Raw genomic sequence first — 14,171 nt, 5'->3', positions numbered from 1 at the left:
ATCACTACCAGATCATCAGTTACAGGTGAGCAACCTGTTTATCTGGGGCATGTTCCGTTGAATCCCTTAGAATGGGTGTTTAGTTAGCTTCATAAAGGAAGAGGGAGCAGTAGAGTTATTGCAACACCCTTTTAAGGACACCTCTCCCAAAATTTGCCTCAGCTGCAGAACGCAAGTCAATAGCATAGTGCCTTACAAATGGTTGTTCAGAAGACCAAGTGGCGGTTTTACAGATATCTTGGAAGAATATGCTGGATAGGTGAGCTGCAGATGCACCATAAGCCCTAGTCGAATGTGCTTTTATGGATGTAGAAGGTTGAACTTTATGCAGAGTATAGGCTAGTAAGATGGTCTGTACAAGCCAATGGCAGAGTCTTTGTCGGGACAAGGCTTGTCCCACCGTCTTCCCTTTGTAGGATACGAACAATCTCTTTGACTTTTGGAGAGCCTTGGTTTTTTGAGAGATGAAACAAAAGTGTTCTACGCACATCCAAGGAGTGTAGAGCCTTCTCCAAAGGCATAGTCGGGGGCTTAAAGAAAGTAGGTAGCACAATGTCTTGGTTTATGTGGAAGGCTGTTACAATCTTTGGTAAGGAGATGTCAGGGCATAGGAGTACTTTGTCCGGGTAAAAACGGGTGTACGGCACATCCATGCAAAGAGCTGTAAGTTTGCTCACCCTATGAGCCGTGGTAATAGCCACCAAGAAGGAAGTTTTCGTCCGTTTCAGACTAGCTGATTGCATAGGCTAGAAAGGAGGTTCGGTTAAGGCCGAGAGAACCAGAGAGATACTCCATTGCTCCAATGGTTCCCAGATGGACGGATAAAGATGAGTGAGGCCCTTAAAGAAATTCTTTCAGGAAGCATGGGAGAAGACTGTCTTGCCATCCCATCCAGGGTGTTTGTCAGATAGTGTAGGTGTACGTTGACAGACACAATGGCAAGTTTTGAAGTTTTCAGCATGGTAAGGTAGAGTAGAACCTGGCTGATAGAAGCTTTCAAAGGACAGAAGCTGTTTTCCACGGCATAGGAGGTGAACTGCTTCCACTTGCTAGCATAATTCTTTCTAGTAGAGGGCTTCCATTCATTTAGAAGGATTTTATTCAAAAGCTGATCCTCCACGCTGTTAGCTGTAATGTGAGAACCCCTGGGTGTAGAACCTGACCATCTTCCTGTATCAGAAGATCGGAATACGTTGGAAACCTTTTGTAGGTGTGAGAGGAGAGTCTGAGTAGACGTGACCAGAATGCACCTCAACAGGTTCTGTCAGAATTCTTGCCACTACTCTGCTCACCAGAGGCAAGAGTTGAAACATCTAACTCAGATATTGCAACTGGTCCATCTGGAAGGCATTTGTGGTTAGCCCGACCTCGAGCAGTAGCGTTTGTATTTTGTATTCTGCACTGTAACAAAGAAGTCTACTTCAGGAATCCCCACAGGTCGAAAATCGGCCCCAGATAAAGGTTTTCAGTTCCCATTCATGACGGGTTTCTGCCGAGACCGAGCGGCTCAGGCCATCTACCAGAACATTGTCTGTTCCCTTGATGTGAAGGGGTGATGCTGTTCTTGATGTACCAATGCCAAATTTGAATGCTCAGTGCACATAAGGACCTGGAGACCGTCTCCCCACCTGTCAGTTGATGTAAGCAATTGCAGTAGTGTTGTCCAACTGTAGTTGCACCACCCGACCTCTGAGCATCGGCAGGAAGGCCTTCATGGCTTGAAAAACCACCAGAAGCTCCAGGAAGTTTATGTGAAGTAAGCATTAGCTGCTTGACCAAAGACCCTGTGCTAGCCTGGCATTGCAATGGCCTCCCTAGCCTCTGAATGACGAATCGGTCGTCACCCACACAGATGGGGTCTGTAGATGGAAAGGGATCCCTCACAGTATATTGAATCTCAGAGTCCACCAAGACAGAGAACTCAAAATTGGTAGAGGGACAAGCAGTAGTTTTCTGGGACTGTTCCTGTTCAGATGGAAGGAGGACAGGAACAAAAGTTAGAGCTTCCTCATTTGTAGACAAGTGTAATGAACCGTTGATTTGCAGGAGGCCATGAGACCCAATAGGCACTGGATCCGCCTTGCTGGCTGCCATGGGGTGGCTTGAAATTGATGGACCAAGGTGGTGAAGATAGCAGTCCTCTGGCAAGAATGCCTTTCCCACGTCTGTATCCAGCACGGCCCCATGTAGGATAAAGTGGACACAGGGGTTAGATGAGACTTTTTCCAGTTGACCTAGATTCCCAGGTCCTGGAGAAGGTTCAACATATATTTTATATGCAAAAGTAACTCTCCTTTTAGATCTAACATTACAAGCCACCGCTCCCAAAATAGGATGTCCTGTAATGTTGTCATCCAATACTTTTTCACTTGGACAAATTTGTTGAGATGTCTCAGGTCCATTATGGGCCAGAGTCCTCCATCCTTCTTCAGAATCTGGAAATAACGGGAGTAAAATTCTTCCTGCCGATGAGCCCATCACACACGGACTATTGCTTTCTTTTGCAGGAGTTCCTGTGCTTCTTGAAGTAAGGCAGGTGTCGTCTTCGTGAAACGCAGGCCCCGAAACCAAGGGCGAGTCTTGAACTCTATCGCATTGCCTGCTAACTTGGCAAAGAGGCACTTTTAACGTGGTGATTCTCTTTATTTAGCAGGGGGAGAGTAACTGACTCTATCCATTCCCAGCATAGTACATTAAGTGACACTGGTGTCTATATTATGTTTCTTTTTAGATAGTGAGCCCTTTGGGGACAGAAAGCAATCTTATCTATCTATCTATCTATCTATCTATCTATCTATCTATCTATCTATCTATCTGTGTAAACCACCCTAAGCCATTTTTGGAAGGGCGATGCATGCCCATGACTTGCCAATCCGATGGTGTTGATGGCTACTGAGGTCAGCAAAGTGGTGTTGTAGGCCAATGAAGCCTCCGCCTTGTTGTTTTGAGAGGGGCAGGAAAGCAGATGATCCAACGGTGTTAGTGGCTGCTATGGGCTCTTCTGTATCTCAAAGACGCTGCTTGTTTCCCTCTCCCTGTTTGTTATGTTGGGTTTAGGGGTATTTATTCTTTTGTTGAGAGGCCTGCTTTGAAAAGGGGTGGTAGGTTTTGCAGTAATACCTTCATTCCTGAGGCCTAAAAGTAGCACGGGGATGGTAATAGGATCTTTGACGTTGAGGCTGAAGAAGTGAAAGTTTTTACTATGAATTTTGACTTCTTCATCTTTTCCATTGTCGCATTGGTATCTTCCGAGAAAAGCCTCTTGCCATCGAACGGAAGTCCCTCAATCTTATCCTTCATATCCTGTTGAAGGGAGGCCGAGTAGAGCCAGGCATGACGCCTTAAGGTAACTGCGGTAGTAATAGACTGAGATTCTGACTCTGCTAAGCTGCTGACAGGTCAGGTAATCTGCTCTTTGTAGAGTTTTCCTGAACTGGGCCTTTATTTGGTTGAGAGAGAGTGTGTCCAGGACCTTTTCCAAGTTCTCCCAGAAGCAGTAACTGTATTTTGCCATGCAGGCTGAATAATTGGCCACTTTGATCAAGAGGCAAGAGGTCGAACATAGTTTTCTGCCCCAAACATCTAATTTTCTGCCTTCTTTATCAGCGGGAGTGGTATGCCGTCTCCCTGAGTGTGAGGTGGTAGCACAGTCAGTAACTAAAGAGTTAGGCATGGAGTGTTTGAACAGGTACGTGTTATGCTCTTCCTGTATCCAGTAGAGGCCTTCAAGTCGTTTAGAAGTCGGGGTAGAAGTATGGGGAACTTCCCACGCACACTGTGCAACATTTGAAATGATCGGACGGAGAGGCAAGGTGACTGGTTGTGCCCAGTGACAATGAGCCAGGAAATTGTACACAGGGTTGTTGATCGTTTTGACTTGAGAAGTTAGATAGAGACCCAAGGCGGCAGCCATTTGTTTTACATGTAAATGATATGCTTTTAATTCCTCCGTTGGTGACACATGGGACAGTGTGGCCACATCCAGAAAAGGATCAGGTTCCACAGTTTCGGTATCAGACTCAAAGTCTGAGGAACCATGGTGACTGTCATCTGAAGCAGGTGCTGAAGGAGAGCACGGTGAAGGAACCCTGTGTGTCAATGGGACATGCTATGTACCAGACAGGAGAGGTTCTTCTGTTTGAAACACCTTCCGCACTGCAGTCTGTGTCTGCTTTGCAGACAATGAGAACAGAGTCTGAGTGGATGTAGTTGAAGATTGTAGCTTCAGAATTGGAGCAGAAGGAGCATCTCCTGCTGATAATGCATGGATTGGTGAGGCATAGGTGGCAACCTGGGGTATAGTATCCTTCACTGCCCTCAGCCTACAAGCCCTGCTCTCATCATAGTCATAAGCAAGACCAGGTGAGGTTGCTCCAGGCAAAGCTGTTTGGGTTGACGGAGAAACCTCATGGCTAAAACCGCAGGTGTGCCACTGCGTAGTTTTAGTAAGTTGAGTTGCGGTCAGTAATTGTGGCGTTGGGTCGGTAGGTATGGAAGGAACAGCATCTTCCAAGCGTGGAAAACCCTTAAATGTATAGAGTGTTGTAGTATTGGATTCCAGCAGGTTAAGCAGAGACTGAGCTGTGCCTGGACCCAAAGGTGCTCCCTCAGTGTCAGAAAGATCCTCCTGTTTGAGTGCGGAAGTCATAGGCGCTCGAAACCGAGGAGTGATTGTAGTTATATTAACCAGGGTATTCAGAGTTGATGCCTGTTCCTTGTTCCTCGATGTCGAAGGGGATCTTATCAGTGTCAGTGCAGGCATAAAATCTCTTGCCATCGGTATCGACTACATCGATGTTGACGAGGCGGGAATTGCCTGGACAGTCGATGTCAAAGTGGTATAAACAGGCCATTTCGACGTCGAGGATTCTATTGTATCGAAGCTGATGTTTTTGGTATCAGTCGCTTCAACATCGAAGACAGGGATTTCGCCAGAGTCGTGAGTTCTTCTGATGCCAGGAGTGTCGGAGTCAAAGGCTTTGACATTGACACAAATACTACATCTTGAGCCGAGGCTGGTGACAGAGTTGAACTTCCGCATCTTTTTGGTGGGCTCACTCATGGTCTCCATTTTGTCTCCCTGCCTTTTTGAGGCGTGTGGGGTTTTAGACTGGCTAGCACCCAGGGCCCTTGTGCCATGCGATTTTGAAGAAGAAGGCGCCGTAAGAACATAGTCATAAATAGAAGCCCTCAAACGCAGTTCACAATTTCTCCGTGTTTGTTTGGAGAAGGACTGACAAATTTTACACGCAGAGGTGTTATGCGTCTCGCCCAAACATAGCAAGCACAGACTATGGGCATCTTGGGAGGGCAATTTAGCTTTACGTTTATCGCATAGTTTAAAAGTCTTTTTCATCTTGGGGGTGTCCATAATGGACGAAAACTCAAGAGCAAGTCCAAAGGAAGCAAATCAAGCCATTACTCGCAAACGTGGTCAGTAGACAGTTCAAGGTCAAAATGCCGAGTATCAGTCCGATCCGTTGACAGAAGCGTAAGACAGAAGTGTTATCAAAAATCAGTCCGAGTTCTAATAGCTGAATAGATAAATAGTAGAACTTTCCAAGAAAAATGATTTGTAAAGGAACCAGGAGCCACAGAAACCGAGTGAACCGATCTCTACGGCGGTCGCAAAGGAACTGGGGTTCCTGCGCTTCCTCCCGCCTTAAATAGTAATTTCGGCACAGGCACTGAAAAGGAGCTGTGCAACTCGACACTAAAGGCTTCCGCGCAGGTGCAGAACCTATTCTAATAGATTCAACAGATCATCCCACAGATCTATCATACAGGAATCTGTTCCCACATTCAGACCCTATGAGTGGCTTTGTCATGATGGAGAAGCAAGGGTGGAGGAAGTATTAGCACACTCTGCTCTCTCCACTTCCCTGTGATACTGAGTCAACTTCCTGCTATATTGTTTCAAAGCTCTTCTTACTCAGTGAGACGGAAATGGCCTTGAGCAATTGCCTTCCTGTCATTGACCACAGTGAAATGTTATGCTAAATATGATTTTCTTTTATCTAGCTCAAATACAGAATTCAGATTAAGACATATAAATGTACTGTACCTTACCTTATCAATAGTGAGCATATAAAAGTGTGTGATGTCATTTTCATGAGCATGTTTGATTCTTGCCATACATTCCTCTTCATCAATTAGTTCACCAACATATTCATTCACAAACTCCCCCTGAAGAACAGAGAAATATTATTGCTCAAAATATACAACATCACTTAGAAGTAAGTTTTGCTTTTAGGGTAAGCAAAAGAGAAATTCCTTTAAGATTGTGAACATTTGTTGTTTTCCCCAGTACACTTTATTATGACCCCCAAAACTCATCAGTTCTCTGCAAGAAGGGCAAGGCCATCCATCAATCCATTGTTCCCTTTCTCTTGTCTTGGAATCTATATTATTCCAACCACAGTCTCACGTAAGTACACAGAAGGTTCACTGCACAAGATTAATGCATAGCAAATAGCTCCAGATGATAAAAGCCAGCCAGCCAAGGTTGCTTGGGCCTCAGGGGGAAACTCCTTCCTACTCCTGAGCACAAGCAAAATTCACCTACCAAACCTTCCTAAAAGGCTGACAATGCTATGCCACCCAGCATCCTGCCTAATTGTATCCTTGATGTCCTAGAAGAAACTAAACAGAAAATTAAAGTGTTTTGTATACAAGGAGGAACTAAGATACTTTTCCCTACCACTAAACTAAGGCAATCACAAGATGTCTTCTATGAAGTGATCCAAGTCTCTTAATGCATACCTTTTTAATATCCCTTTTTGCAACCAAGCCCCATCCTTTCCCATCAGTCTTGATTATCTTTGTCTCAGGGTACTGGCGTTTGGTAAAACACTGGTTCTGGCAACGCTCTCCAGCTGGACACACTTGGGGATGACATTCATACATTAGCATCCGATTTAGGCACTCAGAATCAAAGCCACAGGGATTTTCATCAGAAGGTTTGCAGTTGCATTTAGGAATCTCAGAAATATCAGCAGTGTAAATCTGAACCTTCCCAACAGGCTTATTTACCTGAATAATAAAAAAAAAAATGAAATGTTTTGAAAGAGTAACTCAACATTATTCTTCAAAAAGGCAATCTTATCATCCAACACAAATTCATTTAACTCCCAAAATGCATCTCCTCCCTCCCCAATACTCCATGCTAATTAATGCGCCCCATGAACACACTTCCTGCTCCCTTGCTGGTTATTATAACAGTGCTCATTCACAATCCAACAAAATGTGGTGGAGAACAGAGGGCTGAACCCCCGATTGATGTATGTAATTACGAGATGTCCAAGAGATGATCATCACAATTATAACAAATTAAGGCTTGACTTATCTTGCTTTGCATGTAATGCGTCTATCTCATATATCAGTTTCACCTTTTAATATGCATTACTGAAATTAATGAACTTTTGCACGATATTCTAATTTTTCAAGTTTCACCTGTATAGTCCAATGAAGTTCACTATTCATAACAGAGCATACTGCTGTGGAAAAAAGGGAATTAGCAACTGAATCATGGGATCTTTTTACCCTTCCTCTTTGTCTATCAATGTTGCAGAGGTTCATTTTTGGACTTTTTGTACACCTCGCCTTGGCACCCCTCACAGAGGTGCATTCCCTGGCTTGACATATGCTTAAGAGGGTCCAGGAATGAGACAATACTTACCACTGCAGCCAAGAGCCTCCTAGGAAGACTAGCTAAGAGAAAAGCCTAACAGCTGCTCCCCATTTTATGGCAGCCAGGCTTGGGCACCCCAATATTTTTGAATTAGCTTCCCCATGGAATTTTGGCTGCCTGAAGACCTAAACAGCCAAGCAGCCAGAGCCTGACTGAACTCCTGACCTGTAGTCCTCAGACACCTCACCAAAAGGACCCAAATCTCCAGAGCCAATAGGCCAAAATCCTTAGGTAAACATTCAGCTTCCAGCCTCAGGAAATCTAATCATTTAGTAATGGCTAACTTGGAAACCCATTGTTCTCAGCCAGAAACTTTCATATGAAACCATTAATTTTGAAGCCCCACCCAACTCTCCCTTCTAAAAGCATCTTTTTCTCCCTATAAGAGGAGCAAACTAACAAAGTTCACTTTTTCACAATCAATCCCAAGGCTGTGGCCACCATGCTTCTTCCAATCACCACATCCCAGATGTCATCCGAAGAACCCAGTTTCTTCCTTCTTCACGGCAAACAGGTTGTATAGGGAGCTTTCCTCTCCTCCACTTCTGGGGAAACCCCCCCCCCTTCCCCATGGATATATGCATGTTTGTTCTGCTTATGACTTATTAGGGTAGAAGGTTTTATTAGGTCTAAAAGGCTCTTCTATAGGGAGCCTCAGCACAGGGCAAAAGCCTCAAAAAAGCAGCCTCTAGTGGAATATATCAGCCAGAGACATCCATGGAGTATCCCTATGAAACTTACTCACACAGCCTGATATTCTCTTTAGTACCAGCCCCTAGCAATTTCAAACCCCACTCAACCTTCCTTTGTGGCGGCTTGCAACAACAGAGGGTGCTGCTTCCTTCTCCACTTATACTCCTGCCTGTTCTCAGCAACTACCCAACCCTAGCACAAGCTCAGTCTAGATGCACCTTGTACTGGAGAGTGGGCAGTCACTCTCCTCCACAGTCAATGAAGTCATTTCTCCTCTAGCCTCACTTACTCACAGACCCACAGCTTGGGTCTGAAGTATTTAAGAGAGTGCCTTCTTCTTCCTCAACCTTTTAAGATCATTTGGGGAGGTCCGGTTACTGTTGCCACCAGCTTGGAGGGTGGCGACTCAAAATCGGGCCTTACAAAATTAGAGTTTCTCCTTCTCTGAATGTTTTAGAGTTTGTATTGTATTTTAAATTGTTTTAATTATGCCAATGTCTTAATGGATTTATATTGTGAACCGTCCAGGGACTTTTTTGTATGGGGCAGTATATAAATGTACTAACTAAATACTCCCTTTGCAGTTTTAATCCTTTCCTTCCCCATCCTGTTTCATGCTTGGCCAGTTCCAAACTCGCTCAGATCTTTTTTTCTCACCTCTCCTGCTTCTTTCCTGGTCCCCTGGACTGAGCCGTCCCTCTCTCATCACTCAAACTTGTCTGAGTGGCTTTTGCTCTTGTCCTTGTTCTCTTACTGGTTCTTTTAACCAACCTGCAGTCTCTCCTTTCTCTGAACTTAATTCGGCCTTGTCTCTTGCTCTCTCCTGCTGGTTCTTTTGAATTGACTCTTCCCTCCATCTTTATCCAAACTCACTCAAGTCTGTCCTGAACTTCTCTCTGCTCCTTCTCTGAACCTCTTCACTGACCCTGCCTTCTCCCTGTCCCTGATTCTGCTTGGATTCTACCCAGCTTAGTCTGTCCTCCTGTTCTCCATACTGATCCCAATATGTGTGTTGGATCTGAACTTATTCGGATCCTTGTCTAGCTGTCCCCACTGTCTCTATGGATCTCTGGGCTGGTGTCTATGCCTTATCTCTCCTGCCATCCCTTCCCCCACTCTGTAGGACAGTATACATAGTATAGCATGCCCCTCTAAACAGCCATTTAAATAGCCCATATCACTTAAAGCAGAGGTTAAGCAACAGCACCTAGACATATATTTCATCTTAAGTGTTCTGCCCCACATAACATATTTTAAATTAAATTCTTATACCTGTGGGTGTGAATTTCTTGGGAAACATTCTGGTTTATCAATGTGCCTACAAGATCCCAAAGGGGCTCAGTAGTGCCTCCTTGGAACATCAGAATGGATAATGTCATGGCTGATATTGGGGTACTTTAAAGGAAATGCTGTTGGGGGAAAAAATAAGACTTTGGGTGGGGGGGGGGAGTGACGGGCTGGTCCATTCTGCCTTTAGGAAAAGGTACTGTGAACTCAGAAGAACTTTGTAAAAGGCATCATTAGTGGCTTTGAAGGACCCAGAGGAGAAATGGTCTTGGTGTTTTTAGGAAGCTGATGAGACCTTTGGTTCAGCCATTTCTTTGTTAAGTTGTAAGGGGGGCATGCCTTAGCTAGAAGTATGGGGAACAACTCTGCTTGGGAAAGCTGATCCTGTCTGGTGAAGGTCTTCATCCAGAGTTCTTCATCCTCCTTAAGACTGAGTCTGATTCAGCTAAGGAGAAGAGGTTAGGGTGTTATCTTCTTGTAAGAAGTGCCAGGGGACTTTGCTTTTGATATCCTGCCCCTCTTAGAGCCTTTGCCCTTACCCCTGGGCATTTTGTGAGGAGAATAAGCAAGGGAAAAAGAGGACAACAACTTTGGAGAGGACTGGGAGGCCTATGAGGAGCTGCTTGAGAAGAACCAATGCTCTCATTTGCATCTGTCCATGCTGCTGGGAACGGCATCTGTGTTTTTTTCTCTTTTCCCCTATGGGAGCTGAAGCAACTGATAAATCTATTTCCCCTTCTGAAAGGCACAACCCCTTTGTTCTCCTGGATGCCAAGGGCTTTTGCCAACTGGATAAATGGGTGTTAGACTCCATTTCCGCTGAGATCCAGAAAGAGATGGTGTGGAGACAGGAGGAGGGTTTGCTACTCACCTCTTTGTTGCTAGTCCTTTCATCTGCATTTAGCTTGGCATTTGGAGGGCATCTCCAGCTTCTCCCCGATTCAGCAGTCACCATCCTGGCCACCTACCCTGTCGGTACACCTGTTGAGCTGACATGCCCAAACTGTGCCTGGAAGCTTCCTCACCAGCTTGCTCTACTGCAGTTAAGAGCCTGGAGACACGTGCTTCCATCTTGTAGCACAAGAAAGGGTCGCCTGACACTGCCTATCTCTCTCCAGTGTGGTTGGCTTCATTCTCGGCCTCCTCACTGGAACTCTTGGAATCCTTCACCCTCTACCCCAAAGGGCCTTCAGTTCCTGACTAGGATATGTCAGGAAGGAGTGGGAGAAGTACAGGTGAAACTCGGAAAATTAGAATATCGTGCAAAAGTCCATTAATTTCAGTAATGCAAATTAAAAGGTGAAACTGATATATGAGACAGACGCATTACATGCAAAGCGAGATAAGTCAAGCCTTAATTTGTTATAATTGTGATGATCATGGCGTACAGCTCATGAAAACCCCAAATCCACAATCTCAGAAAATTAGAATATTACATGGAACCAAGAAGACAAGGATTGAAGAATAGAACAGTATCGGACCTCTGAAAAGTATAAGCATGCATATGTATTCAGTACTTGGTTTGGGCCCCTTTTGCAGCAATTACTGCCTCAATGCGGCGTGGCATGGAAGCTATCAGCCTGTGGCACTGATGAGGTATTATGGAAGACCAGGATGCTTCATTAGCGGCCTTCAGCAATTCTGCATTGTTTGGTCTCATGTCTCTCATCCTTCTCTTGGCAATGCCCCATAGATTCTCTATGGGGTCAGGTCAGGCGAGTTTGCTGGCCAGTCAAGCACAGTACACTGTATACTTTTCAGAGGTCCGATATTGTTCTATTCTTCAATCCTTGTCTTATTGGTTCCATGTAATATTCTAATTTTCTGAGATTGTGGATTTGGGGTTTTCGTGAGCTGCACGCCATGGTCATCACAATTATAACAAATTAAGGCTTGACTTATCTCGCTTTGCATGTAATGCGTCTGTCTCATATATCAGTTTCACCTTTTAATTTGCATTACTCAAATTAATGGACTTTTGCATGATAGTCTAATTTTCCGAGTTTCACCTGTAGTAGCAGACCTTTTTGGAGTTCCAAAGAACCATACTGCTCTGTTTTTAGGCAGGGCAGAGAAGACCCTTCCCCTGAATAGGCTAATTCTTAAGTGGACCACGTCTGCTGATCCAAGGGGAGGCATCATCTCAATGACTCTGGAATGCTTTCTGGGTGTCAAAGGAAAAATAAGAAATTCTTTGCTATGAACTATCAATATTCATATACTTAATAACCATATATCCTTTCTTTATTATAAGAAATGTATGGCTTTTCAGTATACCACTTAGGCCAACTCTTACCAACAAATCAGGGCAGATAGCAATTTTATTGCTGTGAGCCGCCTCGAGCAGTAGTGCACTGGAGGGGCATATATATTTTAAACATTTCAATAAATATTTTAAATAAATAAATAAATAAAAATAAATAAAGTAAGTCTGCAAACATCTTACCTTTATGTGTTTGTAAGGAGGAGGTTTCCGTTCATTTTCTTGGGTTTCTTTGGCTTCTCGCTGAATCTTTATTTCTCGAAAACGTGCTTCAGCATCTTGCAAAGCTTAAATTAAATATATAGATGTATATATTAAAAGAAATTGTGGCAACATTAAGTGTAGTCCAACCCCTAATGTTTAATACATCAGGCACCAGGCAAAGCTGACCCCCTATTTTCTTTACTTTTTGCCTTAATGATTGAGCCTTTCCCTATTGCTCTGTGAGAAAATGAGGAGGTCCATGGTATGTAAATGGGAAAACAAGAGTTTAAGATCAGTTTGTATGTGGATGATGTGGTACTTCTGTTAACTAATCTACAAATACCTTTCTTGCAAGTGTTTACTGCATTACTTTGTTCAACAATATTTCTGGATACAAGGTAGATTACTCTAAATCAGATCTAGAGCAGAATCAATCTAGAGCAGAAAATAGTGAGGAAAGGATATATAATTAAATACAGTGCTTCACTAGGGGTGCAGCCACTATTGAGATGCGATAGTGAAAATCCTGGGATCACCCTGCCTACTGCCACCCCTGACCCTCTAGGGTGTGGGTTTCTGCAGCCCTGTACCAGGCACTCCCTTTCACACTACCTGCTGAGATGCGAGCACTTCTAACCACTTTAATGGCTGTGCTCAGCCCAAATTTTGTGCTGGCTGCTCTCGGGCTGAGTGGACACAGCCTGAGGATGGATTGGGGTCAGGGGTCAGCTTTTCAAAAACCCTCTCTCATGCTTTTTGAAAAGCTGCCCCTTGCCCCCAATCACCTGATGTGATGGAGGGAGGGGGCTCCTTTTCTAAGTTTCACAGTTGGCTTCCTCTGTCCTGTACTTAGGCATCTGGGTGGAGGCGAGATTGGAAGCAAAGAGAAAGAGCTGTTGGCTGCACCTGGTCTCTAAAGCTTAGGGATTTTTTTAAAAAGGGGGGGTTTTCTTTTTCTTTTGGGGGCTGAAGCTCCCTTGAAACTTGTATAATCAAATCCAGTTAACTAGCAATACTTCTATGGGTTTCTTTTTTAAAAGCAACATATATATTTTTTATTTTGAGTGTTTTACGAGTTTGCCAAGTGAGGCAGCATCCTACTAATATTTCTGTGAGGTTTTTCTGAGTGGGATTTGGCTCACATTCCACATTTTCATTCATTGTTTGAGGGGGCTGCTTGCATGAAAGCAAAAACCACTCCATTTCACAAGAATTCTGATTTGCCACAAACCTAGGGGAAGGAGAGGACTAATTAGTAGTGAGTTTTGGCTACTGCACCAAGCCAAAATTTGTGGACTCCTGTTTATATCAATCATTTACCCTTATTTACCAATGGAGGTAAATGCAGAGATATCTAATAAGATGAAATACAAAGTTCTACCTTTGACAATAAACAAAACAACAACTCTAAATCATCCTCTAGACAGGCCTGCTCAACGTAGGCCCTCCAGCTGTTTTTGGACTACAACTCCCATAATCCCCAGCCACAGTGGCCAATAGCCAGGGATTATGAGAGTTGTAGGCCAACATCTGCAGGAGGGCTGAAGTTGAGCAGGCCTGCTCTAGGACTATCTCTTTCACTTAACCAAAAGAGAAATATTTTTACATCATACGTTAAAATGTATCCCATCTCCTTTATAATATGCTGAACTTTCAAGCAGAACTGCTAATTAAATAAAAAGACCAAAATAAATGTTAAATAGCAGCTTTATCTTGACAAGACCTACAAATATATGAAAAACGGACAGGGGTTAAGTACCAGTGATATTGTAGGTTCAAGAAACTTTGTTTAAGAGTAACATTGCATAAGCACCTTTTTTATAATCAAGACCATTCTCCCGGGTAAGAACTTAATATTTGAAAAATATTCTGCTTGCCTCTTCATTATGCCCCACCATCTTTTGCTCAGCCCTGCTAGATCATAAATAGTGCATATCATTTGTAGGCAGCCTAGGCTCTTGACTGGTATCCATTCACATATTTATTTCTTACATTTCTAGATTGCCTTTCAACCAAACATCAAGGCAGGTCTAG

At 43.8% G+C, this 14,171-nt stretch overlaps 1 protein-coding gene across 6 annotated transcripts in view; it reads right to left on the bottom strand.

Annotated features, from left to right (window-relative positions):
- The window catches only part of NSD2 (nuclear receptor binding SET domain protein 2), a 192,227-nt gene that overhangs the window by 14,008 nt on the left and 164,048 nt on the right, over nt 1-14,171 (bottom strand). For all 6 annotated transcript variants that reach the window (XM_053304254.1, XM_053304249.1, XM_053304251.1 and 3 more), the window contains 3 exons: nt 12,117-12,220; nt 6,763-7,032; nt 6,070-6,186 (listed from right to left, as the gene is read on the bottom strand). In XM_053304254.1, coding sequence (XP_053160229.1) covers nt 6,070-6,186; nt 6,763-7,032; nt 12,117-12,220 — 491 coding nt within the window. The remainder of the gene's footprint in view (nt 1-6,069; nt 6,187-6,762; nt 7,033-12,116; nt 12,221-14,171) is intronic.

Source organism: Hemicordylus capensis, chromosome 3 (genome assembly GCF_027244095.1).
Source record: "Hemicordylus capensis ecotype Gifberg chromosome 3, rHemCap1.1.pri, whole genome shotgun sequence".
Taxonomy (NCBI): domain Eukaryota; kingdom Metazoa; phylum Chordata; class Lepidosauria; order Squamata; family Cordylidae; genus Hemicordylus; species Hemicordylus capensis.
This window is presented reverse-complemented; position numbering and strand designations above follow the sequence as displayed.